Below are 25,471 nucleotides of genomic sequence, written 5' to 3'. Positions count from 1 at the left end.
AAATAACGAAGTCACTATCTAAGAGGCTGGCTGTATAATTGTAACTATCTTAACCGCGTTCTAAGATACAGCTGAGATTCAGCAAACTTTCTGATTAAGAATTTGAAAGATTCAACGAACTGTCGAAATAGGCGCACAGGCCGAAACGCGCGGTTCTTAAACTTTCTACCAAGCAACCTTCACGCTCGTGATTCAAGAAGCACACTTACAAATCTCGTTTCCCTTCTATTTAAACTCAATTACTTCTGCTTAAAATTTGAATACTCTGCGCGTTCTACTACGATTTACATACTCTGGCATTTGCAATTCGAGGGAAAAGTAAAGGCTTGACAGGAAAGATAGCTTAAAATAAATGTTAGTTAAAATAAATATAAACCCTACAGACTTACTACCGAAAAAGAGGAGATAAAGGCTTAATATATTGGTTAAGATAAAAAAAAAGTTTTTCTAAAGGTTTTACGGTTATTACCTGGTTCTCCTAAAACGGAAAACTTAAAATAAGGAAAGTAGAAAAAAATGTCAATATTAATTTGGATTACTGTCAGAAATATGTTTTATGATTGTTCGGATAAAAAAATTCCATCTCTTTATCCGAACAATCTTCATTGTGGTAAGTTCCATCAGAACAAGGCTCCAAACCATACCTCTAAATCTACAGCTCTATTTTTTGAAAAAATGAGAAATGAAACCGGAATCGAAGCTATTCTCTTTAAATGCATCCCACCCAAGTCTCTCGATGTGCCTCATATCGATTACTGTACTTCTGGATTTATAAAAACAAGCTCTTTATAAGCGGTATCTCAAAATAAGGAGGAGGAGTGGAAAGTGGGAATAAATGAAGGGAGTGGAATAAAATCAACTTTGATGTTTTAAGAAAAAGACTCTTAGAAATCAAGACGTAATCAACAAAAGGGCTATCAAACTGAACATATTACAAAACAAAATTCAAAGTTTTATTTATATATAAATCTTTCCAAAATCGTTAAAAAAAATGTGTGTACTTTTACTTGCTTATTATACCGAAGAAAAAATTAATAAATACGGAAAAGAAATTAGGTTGTTAATATTTATTCTGAGAGTTTGGCTTTCTGTGAAATGTTTCTTTGAAAATTTAGAAATTTTTCATAATTGATTTGTCGTTTAAATTTTATAAGTAAATTAATTAATGATTAATTAAACATGCTAGAACTATTTGAAAGGAATGTTTGTCTAAGAATTTCATATTTAGCTGTCGGTATATTTTGCATTACGATGTGTAACCAACAAATATCTATTGCAAGTACCAAAAAGCAGATTTCAGATAGAAAAAAACAATGAAAAAAAAATAGGAATTTGAATTGTTTTCCTTTATGTTATTATTCTTTATGTCACGTTTTTATAAATATCTAGTAAACGAAACTTGAAACTTGTTTAAAATATTTTTTTTTTTATTTCGTTAATATTATTTTTTTTTTTTTTTTTTTATTTTTTTTTTATTTTTTGAAAATAAAAAGTTCTTTCGTGCATACGGCTGACTCCACCGATTCAGATATTCAGAATATGCTTAAAATCCGTGGGGGAAAAAAAAAAAATTTTATGCCTATTGATACAAGCATAGATTTCGAATGAAACTTTGAGCGTTACAATTATAGGACATAACCAGAATTACAAGGAAGAAAATTTAAAGTGCTATTAAGAGTAATTTTTTTATAATTTGGGAATCTGAAATTATTATTTTAAAGATTAAAAACAAGCTTCAAATTTCCTAATAATATGCGTACGGGTAATTTTAGAATAAGAACTGCAAACAGAAAGAAAGGCTGCTTCAAACAATTTTGATTCTTTTTGTTTGGAGGCCGAGTTGTTTGGGGTTTCTTCTTTCTCTCTTTTTCTCATATCATTCAGTTATTAAAATGTGGATTGCTGTTGTCTTGAAAGACGATGCTAAATAGATTTGCAAAAATATTATATCCTTTAGATGATGATTTAGATATTTTTTGAGAACTTGATTTAAACTAGGTTTTAAACTGTCGGCTTAAATCAGTTTTAGTGATTCCATATTATTCTGCCAGTTTTAAATCATTGAATGATATATAATTACTCAGTTATAATGTAGAACGATCAGAAACAATATAATGTAATACGCGTATTACCCTTTCCTCCATCAGTTATTTATAGACGAAACTTGATTTAAACGAGGTTTTAAACTGTCGGCTTAAGGAATTTTAGTAATTTCATATTATTCTGCCAGTTTTAAATCATTGAATAATATATAATTACTCAATTATAATGTAGAATTATCAGAAACACTGTAATGTAATACGCGTATTCCCCTTTCCTCCATCAGTTATTTATAGACGAAACTCCGGAATATATTTTCTTTCCTCAAGTAGAAAATTAACTGTTCTGCGAGTAAAATGTTACGTTAAAACTCTCACATAAAAGCCTATCTTTACGTTTTACTTTCAGTGTCTTTTGAAAAGATGTTAGAAATGAATAAAATTCTTGTTAAAATCAGAATATTTTAATTTTGATATGCTTTATGCATCCGCTTAAGAGTTCTAAGGGCACAGTCACTTCTAAAGCACTTTTTAAAAAAAGCTTTATTTCTTTCTTTTTTTTTTTTCTTTTTTTTTTCTTTTTTCTTTTTCTGTTTTTCAGCCCACAGGGACAATTTGCCCAGAAGGGCTATTAATTTCATTTTGGCATTTTGCGCTGACTCACTATAAACGGCGAATCACTTTTTAAATTGTTGCCACTAAATATTAGATCTCTGTATTATATTTAAAGAAATTAAATAATGAACAATCTGCATAAATGTATGCATGTTTCTCACATTAAGATAAAATGATGGTAACTAGAGCCATCGAATTTTGAATAACGTACGTCTCCTCCCGAATATACGCATCTGGAAGCCCAAATTTGGAATTTGTTTTATTATCTCTTTCATATTTTATAAACCATGAGTTTTTGCCTAAGAGACTCAACGATTTCAAAGCGAGGATGGCAACACTGTACGAAAAATAAACATTTTTATCTCCGGCGTGCGAGACTTTGTTTCGGAAATTCTGAAGATATGCTCCTTTTAAAATTATTTTGCTATATTGCTCTTGAACTGAATTTTATGTGCTTAAGTGCGAAAAACATGATATTTAATAATTAAAGGTAATACACGAAACGTTAAAAAAACGCCCCTCTGGACGTAATGTAAAATTTGAAAGTTTTCAGATTTTTTATTTATTTATTTGGAAAGAGGGGAAATGTCCACAATTATATAGAGTAAATAGTTTTATATGAAATATTATTCTTTAAATTTATTGTATTCGAGAAACATAAAATTCTACCTTAATTATCATTAATTAAGATAATAAGTTAGGTGATTTCGCATATTAACCTTACTTATCATTTGAAGTTTTAACATAAAATATATAAGCTTAAATACATAAATTTTTGTCATTTATATCATTCGAAACTTAAATATTAATGCGATGTTTTTGAATAAACATTCTTATTTTTTCACTTCGCTTGAAAAGAGTGGAGTTTATCATGTAAAAAGGTTCAAAGTAATATTTAATTTAAGAGAAAGTCAAAGAAATAAGATTTGTTTCTCTCTATTTTTGAAGTCACCAAAGAATAAGGCCTTTTTATTCATCATCAAAGAATAAGTCCTGTATTGTTTTTCCTTAAAATCTTACACTACTTATCAAAAGGACACTTCATAAACGAAATTAATCTGAAATTACTGAATTAGAGAGAAATCATAGTACAAACCGTCTAATATTGCCTATTTTCTAAGAAAATTAATGAAATAAATCATTGTTAAATGAAAGTGTGCATGCATTGTTTATTTCTTAGTTACTTATATTTATGGATAACATGATTATTTAAATTTCTGCGAATTAAGCTACAGTGGCATCACCATAATTTCTAATAATATGTATTCTTTAGGATTTAAAACTTAACTTCAGAACTTGTAGGATTTAAATACCTTTAAAAATAATTGATTTTCCAATAATTATATGTAATACGTTATTAATTATTAGCAGTTATTTAAAATTAATGGCTGACTAACTTCTAGAACTTGATGAAAAACTTCATTTATCTCTAAATTAAAAACGATTCAGAAATTCGTATGTCTTGTACTTAATACAGAGTCAGATTTTTCTAAACTCTAATAATACCCTCTCTCTAATAGCACTTCATAAGGACTAAAAAGTTATCTATAACGCTTCTGTTAAATTAATTTTGAATGCATAAAATGAAAATATCTCTCTTTGGTAAATACCGTGGAACTTCGATAGATCGAACTGAATGTTAACATTCCTTGACATTTGGTCATGTTTTCTATTATTTTTTTTTATTTAATTAATTTTTTTGTTAAATACTCTTATTTCTGGTTCAGTTTCGGCTTATCCAAGTTCAATATCAGTACAGTTTAATTTAAATAAAAATATTTATGATAGTTTTACTCTAGAAGAACAAAGAAAAATGTACAGTATCCGGTGTTTTAACTCGTGTTAATTCAAAGTTGAGATGTTTGTTTACAATTAAAAAAAAAAAAAATCGGAAAGCCTTCAGATTTTATATTACGCCCAAAGATGCGTTTTTTTTAACGTTTTGCGTGTTATCTTTATTTATTAAATATCATGTTCTTCGCATTTAAACCGTAAAATTCAATTCAAGAGCAATATCCCAAAACAATTTTAAAATCAGCATATCTTTAGAATTTCCATTACATAGTCTCATGCGCTGGAGATAAAAATGTTTTTTCCGTACAGTGTTGCCAATGCTCGCTTCGAAACCGTTCAGTTTATTAATAAAAAACTCAAATTTTCAAATTTGGACTTCCAGATTCCATATTTGAGTGGAGACATACATTATTCAAAATTGGATGGCTCTAGGTACCGTTGTTTATCACAGTGCGAGAAACATGCATACATTTATGCAGATTCTTTATTATTTAATTTTTTTTTAAGTATAACACAGAGCTCTAATATTTGGTGGCAACAATTAAAAAATTGAATCGCCGTTTATAGGGAATCAACGCAAAATGCCAAAACGAAATTAATAGCCCTTCTGGGCAAATTGCTGCTATGGGCTAAAAACTAGACAGTTTATCTTAGACAGAACAAAAAAAAAAAAAAAAAAAAAAAAAAAAAAAAAAGAGGATATGCAAATTATGATAACAAGATATAACCTCATGTTTCTTGTTAAATCAATTATTTTCTTTTTTCAGTCAAAGTGATTCAAAAGAGTTTATGAGTGTTTTTTTAATAACATTTTCCTTTACTTAAAACCTAAACTGCTATTATAACAATGTTTCCATATAGTGACACAAATATTTTACATAGGCACGCACACTCACACTTGTGATACAAAAAGTTAAAAAAAAAAACTTAGGAGGAGGAAAAAAATGTTATTATATGTATATTTATGAAATTCATTAGCAACTAGTGTTTTGGCTTAAATTACTCATTAGCAACTCTTAAATTTCACTCGCGGCTCAGTTTCATGTATTATTTTCTTATTTGGTTAGTGCAGAGTGGATTATTTTAATTAAAATAGAAACTTAAATATCAGAACTTACCCGACACCGATATGACATTCTTCGCTGCCATCTTCTCCTTTGACTCTGCTGCCAAAATTGCACTAACGCCGAACTTGAGATAGGGTGCTCCCGGACTCGCGCTCTGGGCTCCGCTGCCGTTTTGACATCTTCCACTGACAGTCTTGCTGCTCACCGCACCGGGAGAGCACCCAGCACAAGTCGTGCACGCCGTGCACCCCCCTGCCTGTTCCGGACAAGCAGACACGGCTATGGGCCGGGCAAGGAACGGCCCGCCACTGGCTACTGCAGCAGCCACAGCGGCCCTGTCCCTTAAGATATTGTCCACCAGGAAGGAACTGCTGACCGGTGGGCTGGCAGCCGGGGACAACGGACTGGACACCAGACCTCCTGCAGGCATGGGACAACGGAGTAATGGGGAGTAAACTGAAGTTTGGGCCAACAAGTTTGGATACATAATACACTCCAAAGTCCTCTGCAACACCTCTGTGGCGGTAATTTTACCTGTTTTTTAAACGATATGTCATGGTTATATCACCTAATTAAAGCTGCTAGATTAAAATAGCAACTCCAACAGCCAGTCCAGTAATCACAATCTTGGAATATCTCGTCTAAGTACCATTGTCCAGATATTCTAAACTTTTGTTGCTCGAAGATTAAGGTATTCTTTTTATTAATTAATTTATTTTTTTCAGTCACTTCAAATCGATTTACATCCCAAATTACGAAGATTGTTCAGTTTTCAGTTGGTTTGTTTTCTTGGAAGCAGTCAGTTCATCAACTTTGCCCCTTCAAGCGAAGGAATCCAATTAAAGAAAAAGTCTTTTACAGACGAGATTACTCTAAAGGCTTTTTTTTTTTTTTTTCTTTTTCTAGTTTAAGAAATAAATAAGTTATCTTTCATATTTTTGTTCGAATAATTCACATTTAACGAAAAATATTTCGAAAAAAGTTCCTTTGCAGAGCTGATTGATTTAACGTAATTGCCAGTATTTTGAGATAAGTTATTGGCAACGAATTCAGTTCATTTATTAGTCAACCGATCTGCAGCTCTATTAAAGCTGAGCAATTACAGCTCATAAAAGAATAACAACTGAGACCGCGGAAAAGCGCTCAGCGGGGGGCCGAACCAACGGGAAACACACGTGCGATTTAAATCGTCTGCAAGAATGCGGTTATTTGTCTCTCTGGGTATCGTCTGCCGCTCCTGTGACCATCAGCTGCGAGTTAGAACGATTAGGGTTAACCGTCGGGGTCTTGTCAAATCAGCCTTGACGGCTAGAGTCCATGAATTATACACAACGCTGCTGAAATGTTTTCGTAATGTGCTAACACGGCCTTCGCCTTCTTGAGTACAGAGGGAAGAGCCAAATACATACACCCCGCGCCGTGAACCACATGAATGTAAGGCCGGCCCCCAAAGTCCGTTGCCGATTGGATAAGAGATATGCCCATCAAAAGCGTGGCTCGCCCATTTAGCGTCACGTGACAATTATCACGTGATCACGCCCTCTCGAATCACCTGTTGAGATGGAGAGGAGCGGTATTGTTTCGTCTTGATGCACTTAGGGATTTTTCTGCATGGGGATTTAACTAATACTTTCTTTTTTCCCTTTCTTAATTCCGGGAAATAAATGGAAGAGACGTTTGGTGAAAGATAATGGAAGTTTTCGGACGCTTATATTTATTTATATCAGCCTAGTTTTGAAGGTATAAATTCAAGATCTACAAGCGGTTTCTTAAAATAATCATGAAACTGTTGGTATTACAATTTTTTTCAAACACGCTCATTTTTAGCACAAAGGGGCAATTTGCCCAGAAGGGCTGTTAATTTCGTTTTGCCATTTTGCGTGGATTCATTATAAACGGTGAATCACTTTTGAAATTGTTGCCATCAAAATATTAGAGTCTTGCATTATATTTAGAGAAATTAAATGATAAAGAATCATAAATGTACGCATGTTTCTCGCATTGTGATAAAACAACGATACCTAGTGCCATCCAACTTTCAATGACTGCGAATATGGGCATGTGGAAGGCCAAATCTGAAATTTGGAATTGGTTTTATTATCGATTTCATATCTGTTTCACACTTGTTTGTTTGTTCATTTTTGATTAACAAACTCAAGGATTTCAAAGCGAGCCATGGCAACGTTGTACGGAAAACACATTTTTATCTCCAACGCGGGAGACTGTGTATCGGAAATTCTAAAGATACGCTCAATTTAAAATTATTTTGCGATATTGCTCTCGAACTGAGTTTTATGGTTTAAGTGCGAAGAACATGATATTTAATAAATAAAGATAACACGCAAATCGTTGACGAAACGCCCCTTTGAACGTAATTTAAAATCTGAAACCTTTCAGATTTATTTATTTTGCTGAGTTATTTCCGTGCTTTTATTTCCCTGAACAAAAACTTCGTTAGAAACTGAAAATGCTTAGAAAACGAACTCTGAAGTCAAAGTGCGCCAAGTTTTCGTAAACATTCATAATTCCGGTTTCTTAGCAGCAATTCTTAGAATGTATTAATGTACTCAATAAATTGCCGGATAAAAATATGTTTCTTGCAGAAAATTCTAGTCGAAATTAATGCTTTTATACGGGGAATGGAAAGAGGAAATAAAGTGTTGCCTTCTGAAAAGTGAAGTACGATTTATCATGCAAATGTAATTTCTTTATTTGAAAATCACAAGATAATTTTCATTAATAAAGAAATTATCATTAATAAAATTATCATTAATTAAGAAATTTATCATTAATAAAGAAAAGAAAAGTTTTTACATGGGAACAAGAAATTAAATATTTTTTTTTAAATAATTCATCTACAATTTTATATCGCAAATCATAACAGCGTGAGGCTGTCTTGATAAATTTATAAAGATAATAGCGTATAAAGATAATAACAATTTCATTCATAGATTCTCACTCAGATATTTTATTATTCGATATCAGGGCCGTTCTAGGCCATTGCTACCCGCGTATTTTCCTACGATTGCCGTCCCCCCCCCAAAAAAAAATGCTCCTCAATGATTAATAAAACTTTTATTTCATACTCACTAAGTACTTACATATGACAAATTGTATAAAAAGTACTTACATATAACAAGTACTTACGATAATTTTAATGAATTAAAAATATTTAGCCGTGGTATCGCGAGACCCTGATTGTGAACCCCCGCTAGGAACGGCCCTGATATAAAATTGTAGATGAATTTTCTAAAGTTAATTTTGTGTCTCGTGTGTGTAAGTTATTGTATCACTTCTCAAATTGTAGCCGCTCTGCATTATATTTGAAGAAATTAAATAATGAAGAATCTGAATGAATGTATGTATGTTTCTCGCATTGTGAAAAAGCAACGGTACGTAGAGTCTTCAAATCTTGAGCAACGTAGTCCTCCACCCGAACATATGCACCTGGAAGCCCAATCTGGAATTAGTTTTATTGTCTATTTCATATTTCAGAGTTTTTAATTAATACTTTAACGACTGTCTATCGGAAATTCTAAAGATATCCTGTTTTAATATATTTTATGATTTTTACGTTGAATCGAATTTTATCGCGGGGAGGGGGGGGTAAGCTCCAAGAACGTGATATTTAATAAATAAAGTAAGCACATAAAACGTTAATAAAAAATCTGATGTGTACACCACATGACTTCCTTGTACGGAATATTAAATTATACGCTTTTTTTCTTGAATTTCATTTAAATTGATTAGATTGAATTAAATCTACTTCGTCGACAGCGCATAAACCACAATAGAGTAAATGCACTCTTTAAAATTCACTACATTTGTTCACTATAACGACACTCTGAATGCACAAAATTTATATCATTTGAAGAATTATCGTTGCCACATGTTCTATTCAAATACTATAATAAAGCTAAAAGGATGTATGAAAGAAATTAAGCAAACAAAACAGAAAAGGAACAGTTTTTCACAGACGATTGAGTATTTCTCATCCAATTAATTCAGTTCTCACTTCACAACAAGGCAAAAATACATAAAACCTCAAATAACCGTAATTAAAAATTACGAAGTAAACCTTAAACACTTATTTCCTCGAAAAAATTCCAGAAAGGATTAAGCATGATTTAATTCGCAATAATAAATGAAGGCGTTATTTTTGTGTTGCGAAGCTTAGTTTCCCTAGATTGGCAACAAATCTACAATTGTGCTGTTTCAAATGTAAACAAATATATCCGCCATGTTATTTAAAAATTAACCGCACTTAAACAGCTTTTAAATTGTTGATAATTGTACAAATATTGCATAGAGATTTACTAAAGGCATAAAAACCTTAACCGGAAGATAAGAACAACATAATTCAATCATTTTTAAAGCAAAAAAAATTTACAATTTACAAACATATAAGAGTCAAGAAACTAAGATCACTGAGCCGGGTAAGAGATTGGATATATATATAAAGATATTTATATACGTTTGGTGCGGCCGTTTACAACCAAAATACGAGGTGCACATCTACATGTTATAGCAGTCCTATATACAAAATTTCAACGCTCTGAGGCTACTCGTTTTTCAGTTATGGGAGATACGTACGTAGATACGTTCGTACAGACGTAACGAAAAATCATCTTCAGAATTCATTTTAAAGCATTTTTATAATTTTTTTGGAGGAAACGAGTCTTTTATTCTGTCCTCACGTACAGATATCACGCAAAAACATCGTTAAACTGCATTCGATAGTGGTCAAAATGGATATTTTCGTTGAAATATGCTGCCTGAAACTTTTCGCGATTACAATAGTTCCTTTTTACCTCGTACAAGGAAGTAAAAAGAAAGTTTTGTAATGAGATCATGATAAGAAAACTGAACATTGATATGTAGAAGAGCAAAGACTAAAAAATACATTGAATATTATGTTGAATTGTATTTGGCGTGAGTGCGAGGAAATGGTGCTTAATAATAAAGCTAAAAAGACAAAAAAGACAAAAAATGGGTTAGGAGGAGTCAGTGTAACCGAAGACCTTTGAAACCTGAAACCTTCCAGACTTTTTTTTATATACTTTTTTTTTCATTTTTTAAATCTCTGTGGCATGTTATCAATCAAATTATCGAACTGAAAAATCATTTTTCAACAATGAATAATAACGCTTTCTCTTCTAGCAATTCTGTAACACCTTGCTACATCTTGTCAAAGGAGGGAAAAAATAGCTACCAGCGATTTTGCTAAAAAATCAGAAATTCTATTAAAAGCTTTGTAGAGAAAGCTTTGTGGATAATATACCGCATATATGCATATGCTTCCACCTCTTTTCTTTCTTATTTTATGAATCGAATATTTATATACGTTGTGAATTTTACCCAAAATATTTCTGGATAAAAATATATTATAAATGTTTTATCTCGGGTATTAAATAATTCGAAAATCATTGCCTTTCGTTGACATTATTAAAAATTAATTTTCGCATGAACTTTGCGTAACAATATATTAGCAACTTAATATCCACAGTGCTACCTAGTTATAATACTTTTTTTTTCTGAAAATGAATCCATAGCATTTAAGTAGCAATAAAAAGAATGTTTGCCCTTCTTTGGAAAAAAAAAATATATATATACATATGTGATGTACCAGCTTTTGTCCAGAATAAAAGACGGGTTGGCTGCATGGGTGTTTTCGTGGTTTTCCCCATGTGTAACGTGTATACGAGCCAGTTTCCCTTAGAAAGTCCTCCACGAAAGGCATCCCTCCTCTTAGGCAGACAGCCCTAGTGTGCTTTGCCATAATTAAATACACACACACACCAGAATAAAAGATTGGTGAAGAATCATAAATGTAGTCGTAGCTTAAATTATCAGACGATAAGTTTAAAAAACAGGATCCATTTATTATTATTCAGGAGAAATAGCAGTTACAAAATCAGATATCCGGAGTAAATAAAAAGAATTACTAATAACTTTTTGCATGAAGTTTACTGCATCGTGACATTTAAGAAAAAGCCCCGATATTCTTTTGCGAGTCCTTTTATAGCCTCTGGAAAGGCGGAGCTTCCAAGAAATGACGTCAGCCAATCCAGTTTGCTTTAAATATTTCCAGAACATTCTATAACTGTACGTGTAGAAAAGGCGGGAAAAACAACTTTACTACGGGGCTGTGGATTTAATTCCACGTATTTTCAAATAAGAGAAGCCGCCATTAAAAAAGAAAAGAACATACAGTTAGAATTTTAAGTGTATTCTTGATTATAGAATTTTATTATTACATATATATATGTGTAATAGACGAACATTAGTAATAAATTTTATGCATATTGGTTAATATACTTAAGCAAAAAAAAGTAACAAAAATAAAAATGCATATAAAATGTAAATGCATGTACGTAAATTAACATCACAATTTGTACATTTCAGGAGTATTAAATGGAGTATATTTGCATGGCTTTGACGGAATTTCACCTTTTGAATCAAGGTATTACTTCCTTTTTTTTTTTTTTTTTAGTCCAAAGGGATTTGAATCCCGAAGGACTATTAGTTTCGTTTTGGCATTTTGCGTCGGACTCATAAATGTCGGTTCACTTTTCAAACTGCTGCCACAAAATGTTAGAGTCCTGCATTATATTTGAAGAAATTAAATAATGAAAAATCTGCATAAATGTATGTATATTTCTCGTATTGTGATAAAACAACGGTACATAGAGTCATCGAATTTTGAATAACGTAATCCTCCAACGAATATGAGCATGTGGAAGACCCAATTTGAAATTTGAAATTTGTTTTATGATGGATTTCCTATTTTTTAAAACTTTGACGAATTTTTGATTAACAAACTCAAGGATTTCAAAGCGAGCAATGGCAACGTTGTGCAGAAAAAACATTTTTATCTCCAGCGCGTGAGTCTCTGTATCGGAAATTCTAAAGATAGGCTTGTTTTAAAACTATTTTGCGATATTGTTGTTGCACTGGATCTTATGGTTTAAGTGCGAGGAACATGATATTTAATAAAGAAAGGTAACACACAAAATGTTAAAAAACGCTCCTTTGGACGTAATTTAAAATCTGAAACATTTCAGATTTTTTTTTTTTTTTTTTTTTACTTTACTACTTCTATAACTACTTTTTAATTTTAAGTATAATTTAATACTCAAATAATAATGAAATACTATAATGAGTTCAGATTTAAAGAAATAATATTTTTGTAATGTTCTATAAACAACATTTTATGCTATTGTTGTCCAGGAGCACGGAAAACTTACATTAGAAATACGTATAATTTTTCTTACAATAACCTTCCTACAATTTAAAAATCTAAATAATTATTATTTTTTTTTTTGAGTTATTCATAGGACCATATAATAATACATTAAGGATAAATTTTGTTGCCATTTGCAAGTTTATTTTTGAACTACCAGAAATACCTGATGCCAGTTAAGTTACATTGAGAGTATCTAAGAACAGAGAGAACGATACCGCTGTAATCCTTCTCCAATAACGATGCAAAAAATACGATTCATATACATTCTTCACTATGATGCGATGTGGAAATCAAAGAAAAAATTTCGATAGAAAAATAAACTGATTCTCTCTCATTATATCAGCAACAATGGCACGCAGTTTTTAATGATTTTCGTTTTTCTAATCAAATTGTTGTAAAAGCTCAAGTTCCGCCCAATATTCCATCTTTATTCAATTTCAGTCGATTCAATGTGGCAAAAAATGGATCAGAATTGAACAGAAATCCATAACGCAAACAAACACATAAACAGATATTCTTCTTTATATATATATAGATTTTATAAATGTTACAAATTTTTGATTAACAAACTCTACGATTTGAAAGTGAGCAGTGGCAACACTCTTCGAAATAAAGCATTTTTATCTCCAGCGCGAGAGACTGTTGCCACTCAGAAAAATTAGTGCGAAAATCAGTGTCTTCGGAGTTTTAAATTAATATCTCGGCGAATTAAAATCGTACGAAGATGGGAATAGTCGAAATGGCTTCCCACGAATTTTTGGAATCGGGAATAATGTATTTAATGTTCGGCAATCCTATATGTTTTTAACTGTAAAACGTATAAATTTTTTATGAACAAACTCTAGGATTTGGAAGCGTGCAGTGGCAACACTTCTCGAAATAAAGTAGATGTTTATCTCCAGCGTTTGAGACTGTTGCCACTTGGAAAAATGAGGGCGAAAATGAGTGCTTTAAGAGTTTTTAATTAATATCTCTGATTTTAGCTACTTTTGGGGGGGGAATTGGTCGTGGACCTTTCCCAGAACCCAGAAAAGAACTGTAGAAAGTTTGGTGACGATAGCTATAGTAGTGATTGATTTATTAGCGAAACAGACTTTTTTCTTTATATATGCAGATATATCACTTAATGCACATGTGTTTTAAACTAATGGTCTCGATTTCAGATTGCATGTGGACCAATTGCAACATCTGAAACAGCTAACAAGCCAGACTGTTTTTTTCAAACAAAGTGAAAAACTTTATTTAAAAACAAATTAAAAATGCATATAACTTTTTTAGTTTACTAAATATTTATCAAACATTGCATAAAAAATAACAGTGTCTTAAAAGGGAAAAAGTGTAATTGATATTTATTTTCTGGAGTTCCAATGCCTGTAATATTAAATTCTTAGACTGACATTTCTTTCAAATAATTCTAACATGCTTTTATTATTCATTAAATAACTTACCTTAATGTAAATTAAAAGTTAACAAGTTATGAAATTTTCCCAAATTTTCAGAAAGAATTTACTAAATGGAACAAACCTGAAAATAAATAATAGAAACCTTGTCTCTTTCTCTTATTCATTAATTTTTTCTTCGACGCATATTTATGCGTATAAAAATACATAATATCTCACAAAAATGATCGGCCATTATAATATTTTACATTTTTTTATGTACTAGGAGAAAAGCTTTGAAATAAAATAAAGAGGATATTTTCCCATCGAATATTTATTTTTTTAGCTCTCTCTCTTCGTACTAAATAAATTTGAAAAATTTAAAAAATAACGTTTCAGGCTAAAATGCAAAGAACAGATACCACAAAATTAGTCGGATATTTTCATAATTTCTAATAAAAGTCCTTTGCAATAAATAAAAACGACATTTATGGCATTAGTTTGGATAAAGAAGCTAAGCAACGATCTAAAAATCGCTTGCTTTTATAATTCGAATTTTCCTTTTAAAAAATATTCGTTATTAGTCCAAAGGGGCTTTGTCCCTGAAGGAGTATTGTTTTCGTTTTGCGATTTTGCGTTGTTTCACTATAAACAACGAAACACTTTTCAAACTGTTGCCACCCAATGTTAGAGTCCTGCATTATATTGGCAGAAATTAAATAATGAAAAATCTGCATAAATGTATGTATATTTCATTGTGAGAAAACAACGGTACCTAGAGCCATCGAATTTTGAATGACGTAATCCTCCTACGAATATGGGCATGTGGAAGACCAAATTTGAAATTTGTTTTATGATCGATTTCATATTTTGTAAAACTTTAACGAATTTTTGAGTTACAACCCCAAGGATTTAAAAGCGAGCAATGCCAACACTCTACGGGGAAACAGGAAAAAAAAAAAAAAAAAAAAAAAAAAAAACTTTTTATCTCCAGCACGCGGAACTGTGTATCGGAAATTCTACAGATATGCTCGTTTTAAAACTATTTTGCGACATTGCTCTTGAACTGAATTTTATAGTTTAAGTGCGAAGAACGTGATATTTAATAAATAAGGGTAACAGACAAAATGTTAAAGGAACGCCCCTTTGGGCGTAATTTAAAATCTGAAACCTTTCAGATTTTCTTTTCTTATTTTTGTTTTTATGTTCATTACAGAATACAAAAATTCAAAGTGTTCGATCATTTTTTTGAACCATTGTATGTTTGTATGGAAAAATATTAGAAACTTTTTCAATTCTTACTACCGCTTAACACTTGATGGTGTTTGGATTCTCATAAAGTGGCTAGAATTACTAGACATTATCTCCATCATGGGTTGTAGATACTCATTGGTCAATCGGGTTTTTTTCTTATTAAATTTCATTTGTGGAAAAAAAATTGCTGTTCATGTATAACAGTATTACCAAACAGAACGATTATTATTGATGCAAAAATTCGGAATTGAGGTTATTTACTTTTTGATAAGAACGAATAAAAATTAGTGAGCTGTTTATCTCCAAATTTTTGAATAAGATTTACATAACGTTGTAAATTACTTAGCTGCATTTGTAGATTTTTAAATGCATTATTCATATTCCTTTTTAATGGAAATAAATGTAATGCAAATTTGGACTTCAGATAACTGATATCTCGTAATATTCACTATACCGTATTTGCAACAGATACATTGTTAAATTAGATTTCAATTATATTTCAATTTGATAACACTTATTTTAATTTAGTTAACCCTTTAACTGTCAAGTTATTTTGATGATTTGGGCACACAAATTGTCAAATTTTTTTATTGCAAAAATCAAATGTTTAGTAAAAAATAAAATATACTTAAGTAGTTAAAAATTGATATTTTGAAGTGCATGGGTAAAATTTTTAAAGTTTTGTAGCCACTGCATATTTGCTTGAGGCGGCTGCCACTCAACAGGGCAGTTGTAAAGTTCGCTTCTAGTGGAGCATTATTTTCCAAAAATGAAAAAAATTAATTATTTTCTAAAAAATAAATAAATAAAAGTGAATACTAATTAGTAGTTCAGTAATTCAGTCTTGTGTGGTACAACTGGAAACACTTTTCCAAGCACAAACCAACTCCACAATCACTACACCAGAATTGTGTTTCCTTCCTTATCTTTTTCCCATTTTTATCCTTTTTCGAACAACACACTTTGCACTGCCTTTTAGGCTCACGTTTCGCAGGTGTAGGAGGAATATGGGATATAAAATTTCGTTCAGTAAGACGGGCAGGGTTATCTATTGTAGGTGGTCTGCCAACATTCTTTTGTCCAGAAGCTGCATCATCATATTTATGTAAAAGCTCTTCTACAACTTAAATTCGAAATTCTGAAAATGTAATACGTTTCCCAACTACATTTTTATACAGCAAATATGAGTTCCAGAGTACCTTATCTAGTAAATGTAAAAATATCTTTTTATAATATTTTTTCTGACGTTTTCGGATTGTTGGATGAAAGGATATTTCCTAATCACAGCGATCTACACCACCCATAGTTAGACTGTAATTAGAAACAATCTTCGGCTTGAGTATATCTCCATTCTTTTTTATTTTGAGGCTGACCATGGAAGTATCATGAATACTGCTCATCAAACACACATCCTTCATCTTCGGTTGAAGAATCTAAATCATCTATATAATGCTTCAAAGAACTGGACGCCATTTTACAACAATAACTGTGCACTTTGAACCAAAGAACTTATAACCTCTAACCTTTGAAATCTTCAGTAAAGTGCTGTCATCTATTGAACTGAGCGCACATTAACTTTTCCCGAGATACAGTCGGGTTTCACAAAGAGATGAAGTCGAACTAAACGTCTCCCGATATATATTCGGGTATAACAATACAATGCACTCAAAAAGAAATTACCCCGAGTAATACTCGGGCGTGACATTTTCGAACACCAGCGCTGTGCCCGAGATAATCTCGGGCATGACAGTTAAAAGGTTAACCTTTCCCACCTTATCTCGTTTCAACTTACAACTCCCTGCGAGAATGAGTTTTTAGAATTATGTCGAATGCAAAAGAGTAAGAGATAGTATTAAAGGAAAGTTCAACTTACTTCGAAAGTGGATTAGTGGATTATTCAGTAATGGCAAAGCACACGAAGGCTATCTGCCTAAAGGGAGGGATGCCTTCGTGGAGGACTTTCTAAGGGAAACTGGCTCGTATACACGTTACACATACATACTTCGAAAGAGAAAGGGGCTAGGAATCGTGAGTAGCGCAAGTTTGCCTCTGGGCTAAGTCTCTCTTACTGCTATTACGCTCTGCCATATTATTACAGTATACAACACCAATTATCCGAACTCCAATTATCCGAATCACTTTCAGAGTTTCAGAATCATCTGAAGAAGAGAAGGAAAAAGAAGCTCAAGAAAAGAGAAGAGATAGGAGAAGATGAGGATGACGTGTCACTTGAGGAATTAAGAAACGTTCTTTTGAAAATTCCTGGATGTTCAGAAGATACAGTTGAGGATACTGCTGAGGCTGCAGTAGAAGAGATGGTCTATGTTTTTCAGAGACTGGGTATCAAATTCTAAGTGATGTGAAATTCTAAGTGTGAGAATTCTAAGTGAGTATCAAATTCTAAGTGTGAGAGAAGAAAGTGTCGGGGAAGAAGTTTACCTTTATGTCGAAGTCGAAGCAGACACGGGACCATCCGCCAGTGAAGCGTTTGCCGGTCTTCGAAATTGCGTCAAAGTGGATGGAACTTCAAACCGAATGTGACCACTTGCGACTTCTCATTATCAAGGGGAAGAGCGAAAACGGATGAAGACAGTCAGATTACTTTTACCGAGATGTTCAGCAAGCAATGACTTTCAACACTTGTAAGTACTGTATAATGCGCTATGTAACATGTACAGTAATACCCCGCTTAACGCTGTTTCGTTTAGCGCTGTTTCGGTTTAGCGCTCTTTTATTTCAACCCGGGGATTCCACGAAATCGCTCGCCACATACGGGGATTCCCCGAAATATTATGCAGCGATAGATTTCAAATACATATCCGAAAGAGTGTACTTGTATTTCTTGTTTGGTGCGGTATTGTACAGACATATTTTGAAGGGGTAAATGTGGAAGATGTCGAAGAAATAATTCAAGAAGCAGCGGCTAGTCTTTCTAATGATGAGCTCAAGGAATTAACTGAACAAGAAGAAAACAAAAATGTTGACAGCAGTCATTCAGAAGAAGAGCAAAAAGAACTTTCGATGGCGTTTGTAAAAAGGAGTTTGTCTACCATAACTGAAATAATGGATCAATTCATTGAAAATGATCCGAATTTTGACAGGAGCTCAAAAGTAAGGCGTGATGTTAGAGATGCTCTATCCGTTTATGAAGAACTTTTAAGAGAACAACGCAAAAGAAAAAGGCAAACAACATTAGATGCTTTTGTCACAAAAAGGCAGAACACTGAAAACGCGGAAGGCTAACTAAATATGACTGACTGAGAATTTTATTTTATTTATTTGTTTATTTTTTTATTTATTTTTTTTTAAGAATATTCGTTTTGTTATTTATATTTTGTTTTTATTTTTGCAAGAAATAATAATGTGGTATTAATTTAGGCTTTAAGAAATAAATGTTTGGTTTTATTTTTTATTAAAAAAACATACTTTTTAAATTTAATACCTAACCAATTTCCTAGCCATCTTCCCCTAACCCCAATATTTACATGTAAAGATAGCCTCGTTTAGCGCTGTTTCGCATTACGCTCTACTTTGATGGAACGTATCCCCCGCGTTAAGCGGGGTCTTACTGTACGTAAAAGTATTGACATTTCATTTTAATCAATTAAAACCGCCTTTTTCTTTAAAAATAGTTTTTTCTCCCATTTTCAACTTAACAATACATACAGTAATTTAAGTGTACGTAGATCCTTTCATCGGTAAAAATCCAGTTATGCGAACTTTTGATTATCCGAGTGGGGTCCGGTCCCAACTGATTCGGATAATTGAAATTCTACTGTACGTTCCTTTTGATAGTTTGCCGGATAGTTTCGATTACGGGCCAAGTACTTTAGAGTTGTGTTAACTTCGACTAAATCTCTTAGCTAGTTATAGTTAGTTCTTATTTCTTATTTTTGAGTTCAAGCGCAAATGGAGGCTTTTTTGTAAGCCCGAAGAAAGGAGCCAACTGTCAATCTTATTTTGAGTGAAATAAAGGGTAGTTAACCCTTCTTGAGTTTACGACTTCTGTTCTTTGAACTAGATTTACTTTAGCAGAATAAAAGTGATGAACTGTACAACATAATCCGAACGTCTTTGCTGACCGGATAAAACTGCTTTGGGGGCCGCGAGTTTGAGACCACTGTTTTAAATAACCTCCACTTATCCGCAACTGTGGTATATCGAACACTGTCCCAACATGTTTTTGCGTAGCATCTGTACGTAATGCATTTAATTTTCTCTTCCACTGATGGCATTTTACTCCTGAATTGTATTTTGAAACCAGCTATCACGGTACCCGCCAAATGATTCAAATACTTGTAATCTCGGAGAATAAAGTCTAATTCGGGAAAAGACTGTATCCCATAAAGCCGGCTATTTTACGTCTTTGAGTGTTTTTCCCTTTGAGGGGGGGCGGAAATAATAAAATGCCATCTTTAGCTAACAAAATCCCTCCCCATATCGAAAACCAATATAAGACTACGTCAACCGTACAAACCGTACAAGGGGTCCAATAATAAAGGAAGAGCCCGACAGCTTTTATTTGCACCAATAGCCTTTGTACCGGTGGCGAAACAAAAATAAAAAGCACAGAAAGAGAGAAAAAAGCCATTTTCCCCCCATCCATATCGTATAGCTTATATATATCCTTAACTCCATCGTTACTTAGCGAAGCGGCAAAACGTTTTGGGAGGGGTATCGAGGGAGTGGGAAAAGCAGGAGCTAACAGAGGGTGAGAGTGCGATGCTTCCCCCTGCGGGTGAGGGGTGTAGGAGATTTAACGGAGATGATCTCTGCACGTGCGGATGAACCTCCTCCTCTATTCACAAAAGCCGCTCCGACGACACTTTTGACCGCAAGGAATTTGTGTGCGGTCAGATTTAGAGCCATGATCGCTCCCGTATTGATGTTTACGTCTTATTTTACTATCTATTCAGTGCCATCTAACGGCAGGTAGAACTGGCAGAAAATCCTGGGCTTGGACAGGCCATTGTCCGCCAGCAAATGGCAGACGAGTTCAGGAATTTTCTTTTGGCCTTTTTTTTTTTTTTAAAGAAATTTATGCTATGCTGAATTTTATTGCTATAAAATCGAACAGCTGCCATTTTAACCCAATAACTGCCAAATTTTTACTTCCTTGTACGAAGTAAAGGAAGTATTGTAATCGAGAAAAATTCCGGGTATCATATTTCAACGGAAATATCCATTCTGACCGTTATCGAGTGCAGTTTAACGATGTTTTGGCGTGACATCTGTACGTAAGGACTGAAAGAAGCACTCTTTTTCCCTCCCTCCTTTTAAACGAATTATAAAACTGATTTAAAATGTATTCAGAAGAGATGTTTTCGTGGCATCTGTACGTACGTATATGTTACCGTGAAAGACCGAAATTGGAGAATGTCGACTTTCACCGGAGAATGTCAACATTCACCAAATACGTCGGTGAAAGATGGAATATTGCACTACATTCTTGTATATTCGGACCCTCACCGGTGTATGTCTACAATCACAGATATGCTCTGGTGAAAATCGAAAAGAGAGGTCATAAAGTGCCATAATAGTTTAAGTTGTTCAATCAATAAGATTTGAATCACATAATTTAGTAAGTTTTTTATGACTGTTATTTTATTTTCTCATTTAGAACTGACTGTATAATTAAGTAAGTTTTTAACTTCTATTATTTTCCTTTCTCATTTTGAATGTACTGTGTGTTTTGGGTTCTCATGTTCTTAAGTTCTTATTTCAAGTCTCGAGTGCGTTTATTCGCGACTGAATGACGGAGAAGAAAATATAATATTGTTATATGTTCAACATTCACCATTAGTACATGGTGAATGTCGACATTGACCGGTGTAAGTCAGAAATAAGAGTATTTGGAAAATATTTCGGACATACACCAAGAGACTATGTGAATGTTGACATTCACCGGTGAAAGTCGACATTCTCCAGATTTCGGTGTTTCACCGTAACATGTATATCTCGCATAACTCAAAAACGAGTAGCCTCAGAACATTGAAATTTTGTATATGGGAATCCTATAATATGTATTTGTACACCTCCCTTATTGGTTGCAATGGACCACACTAAAAGTATATTTATTTATTTATTTACTAAAGTAGTATTGATTTTATTATCTCATATAAAGTTAGTAGAATTGTATCTGAATGAAGTAACTCAGAAGCATTGAAACTGAATCCCGAAAATATTTTTTTCTAAAAGAAACTTGAATTTTAATCATGAAAAATAGAAATGGAAACTTTGAAAATGAAAATTAATCAATACACTAAGTAATTATCGTCACTGATCGGGTCACTGATTGCGAGTGTAAATGTGTCTGTTAAAATTTTGATTTTATACAGACTATGAAAGGAAATGAATTAATTTCTGGCTAATTGTCGTTGCGGAACGAGGAAGAAAAGAAGAAGTAATCTTCACTCCTAACGAGCTATTTAAAAGACTTAGAGTACTGAAATATTCTCATTTTTTTATAAAAGCAAAAAGGAATAAGAAAATGCCAGAAAACAACGATTTTTTACATTAATCTACCATGAATTCAGTAATTACGCAATTTACAAACCCCCAACTGATAAGTCATCCAACTTAACCGCCTTTTCAGGTTTAGGAACAAATTTTCATATCCCTATCAGTTAAATGATTTAGAAAGAGTACTTTAACGCCTGCCCTTTTAAGGCAATGATTAATAAAGCGATTAGGTACTAGATTATTTTTGAGAATTTTAATAAGTAGCAGAATTTCGCGATGTAGATCTACCGTATCTGTACAAATATTTTGAATTTGTTGTAGTTGGCTTAAGATAGTACAGAGGCTGTTCGCACATTTTTTAGACGATTTTGGTAGGCGGTAATAAAAACTCGTTTGCTGCAAAAGAAGTAATTGCAATTGTACTATGTTTTTAAAAGTGAAAATGATCGTCTGTGGCTTGAAAGTTCTGTTTTTATTAAAAATGGCGAATTTAACAAAGCAGGGGTTCGAAGGCTACATTAACCCTCTTTTCGAAGAGAAATATGCATACTCCGTTATCCAAAAACGATGTGAAAGTCATGGTTTTGTGATATCTAAAGCATCGATAGGTAATATCATCAACAAGAAAGGAAAAATACGTCAAATTGGAGCCTCAAGTGGGACAAAAATTCCAAACAAGTATCCAAGGAAAAAACGGACATCTTCGACTATTGCAAAGGTACGTTGTTTAATGTTAAAGGAAAATCCCCCTAGTCATAGGACAGTTGCAAAATCATTAAAATGCTCGGTGTCCACCGTAAACAAAATGATAAACGTTCATTTAAATCTTAAGAAAGCGAAAAAACGCAATGTGCATCGTCTTCTTCCAAAGCATACCGCTCAACGCAGGACACGCTGCAGAATTCAGTATGAGAAACACTTATCCAAAAAACAAAACAAAACAAAACAAAAAAAAAAAAAAAAAAAAAAAAAAAAAAAAAAAAAATGGAAACAATTGTCGCAATAGATGAAGCATGGGTGTAAACAAAAAACGAGCCATTTATTATCATAAAAGGGGAGAAAAAATTTAAATACATGGTTCAAAGAATCGAAAGAAAGTTTTTCTAAGGGATTCATGATTGTTGCTGGCTTTTCTTATACTGGCAAGTTAAAAATAAAGAGAGTGCAAAAAAAATGTCAAGATTAACTCCAAATACTATCAGGAACATATTTTATCGCCAATTTTTCTGAATGAAATACCATCGCTTTTACCCACAGTGCCATCCATCTGGGAGACTCCATCAGGACAAAGCTAGCAGTCACACATCAAAGTCGACTGTAAATTTCCTAAAAGAAATAGAACAAAAAACTGGTATCAAGGCCGTATGCCCTTCAGTGATATCCCAACTCAAACTCCGATGTGTCACCTATGGATTTTTGTGCTTTTGGACTTTTAAAATCTGCATTATCCAAACGTTGTCCCCAAACCCTAGCTGGACTCTGGAAAGCTGCTGTGGAGTAATGGGATAGAATATCTCTTCTGCCACTTCAAAAGGCATTATTATCCTGGAAATTTCGGTGTCGAAAGATAGTTCAGAATAAGGGACGTCAAATAGAACCTTTAAAACACAATTTTATGTAATTTAGTTTTGTGAATACAATATACATCGTCTAAAAAATGTGTGAACAGCCTCTGTATTACTAGAGAAACACGCCAATGTGACATTCATAATCGTAATAACAACCTTGTATTTAGCGTAAGTATATTCAAACACTCAATCGATTTCGAGGGCAGCTAAGGGTCCCTCCTCATCAGGAGAACAAATTCCTAGAAATTCCTCTTTCCTCTTAATTAATTCCTCTTTTTAGGAATTTCGTTCCCCTGATGAGGAGGGACCTTTAGCTGCCCTCGAAATCGATTGAGTGTTTTAGTATACTTACGCTAAATACAGGGCTGTTATTGCGATTTTGATAGTATTACTAATACCTTTGTCCTCCAAAAATATTAAGGATAATTAATTAAGTTATATCCATATTAGTTTTTCTTCTTAACTTGGTTATTTCATCCATATTGTCCATCAATTATGTTGTACCCCACTGCTCGCCTCACAAGAATAATAATCTTTAGTCACTTTTAATGATTTCTTGATCAAAGAGTTGAATTATAGACATCGAATCAATGGGAAGGACTCGTTTCAGGAAGATCTTTCTTTGTGCGCTTTACGTTTGATACCCAAAAAGGATACTATTTTTCATTTTGTCATTCCATTTGGAAAAAAAAAAAAAAAAAAAAAAAAAAAATCCATTTGAAAATCCATCCATTCATTCTAATTTCATTTGTGCTATATTGAGATCATCTTTTCAGGTCATTGCACTTTATGCGCCTCCATGATTCAGAATTGTCTAGCATGGTAGAAGTGGTTAAACTTACCACATGGCTGATTTGACATGGCTGATTAGCTAGCACATGGCTGATTAGTTCACGAGGCGGGGAGTTAGTTTCACGATTAGTTCACGGGTTAGTTCACGGATTCACGGGTTCAAGGGTTAGTTCACTGATTAGTTCACGGGGCTTCCCCGCCCCGTCAACTAATCAGCCATGTGCTAACTAATCAGCCATGTCAAATCAGCCATGTGCTAAGTTTAACCACTTCTACCATGCTAGACAATTCTGAATTCATGTGGAAAACCATCTTCTTTGCCGATTTAATTTTAGAAAAAATTTCGATCTTTAATTAAATGACTTCTTGATTACAATAAGCGAGGAATTTTCAATGTGTTTGCATACAACTAGACAGGATTTCAAATAATTTCAAAATAATACCTGTTTGATTATATTAACTGAAATCACATTAAGTAACTACTACTGTATTAATTTAGAAGTCAAACAGCAAAAATCGGCATTTTATTTATATAACGCTGATTTTTGTCGTTTGACTTCTAAATTAATACTTGTTCGGCGTGTTATTGTATTTTAATCACAAAACTGGAAATTATTTAGATAAAAAATTAAGAATTATCAGAAATTATTTCTATTAAAAAAAGACGTAACTTCTTGATCAGCAAGTTTAAAAAAAAAAAAAATTGAATTTTAGATTTTTAAGAATATTCCCTTGATAGAATTACCAAAACGTTTATAATTAAATATTTCTCCTTTCTCACATTATTCCTTGATGGTTGAAGTGGTAGCACGTCCGGCTAACAATCGGAAGATTCGGAGTTCAAATCTCAGGAAGAGTATCTTAGATTTTTTTCATATTTCCTGCTTCCTAGAAGTCCAATGGACTCTACAAAATAATGATTAGTCTTTTGAAATTAATTCTGTATCGCTTCTCCCAGAAGTTAGGTTATTAAAATAAGACAAATTACACGATGGCTATCTGCCTGAGGATGATTTTCTGGAGAAATTTCTTAGGGAAACTGACTCATATGCACGTTACACATGAGGAAATCCTTGAAAACCAATTATGAAGCTATAAGGTATTTCTCCCGCCTTTTTAGCATGTCTTCGTGGTGTAGTGGTGAGCACACTCGGCGTGTATTCGAGAAGTTCATGGTTCGCGTCTCGGCGAGGGCACTGCACATTCCTCCAGTTTCCGGCTTCAAAAAAAATCCTAATGACTCTACAATGGCGCC

At 33.0% G+C, this 25,471-nt stretch overlaps 1 protein-coding gene across 1 annotated transcript in view; it reads right to left on the bottom strand.

Moving 5' to 3' along the window:
• The window catches only part of LOC118203011 (homeobox protein DBX1-A-like), a 237,416-nt gene extending 230,523 nt beyond the window's left edge, over window positions 1-6,893 (bottom strand). The window contains exon 1 of the mRNA XM_085812225.1: window positions 5,567-6,893. Coding sequence (XP_085668351.1) covers window positions 5,567-6,002 — 436 coding nt within the window. The 5' untranslated portion in view covers window positions 6,003-6,893. The remainder of the gene's footprint in view (window positions 1-5,566) is intronic.
• Window positions 6,894-25,471: the final 18,578 nt, after the last annotated feature.

This window comes from Stegodyphus dumicola, chromosome 2, assembly GCF_044657685.1.
Source record: "Stegodyphus dumicola isolate Sdum_Otavi_A_Nest chromosome 2, ASM4465768v1".
NCBI lineage: Eukaryota > Metazoa > Arthropoda > Arachnida > Araneae > Eresidae > Stegodyphus > Stegodyphus dumicola.
Note: the sequence above shows the minus strand (reverse complement) of the source record. Positions and strands in the feature narration are given on the sequence as shown.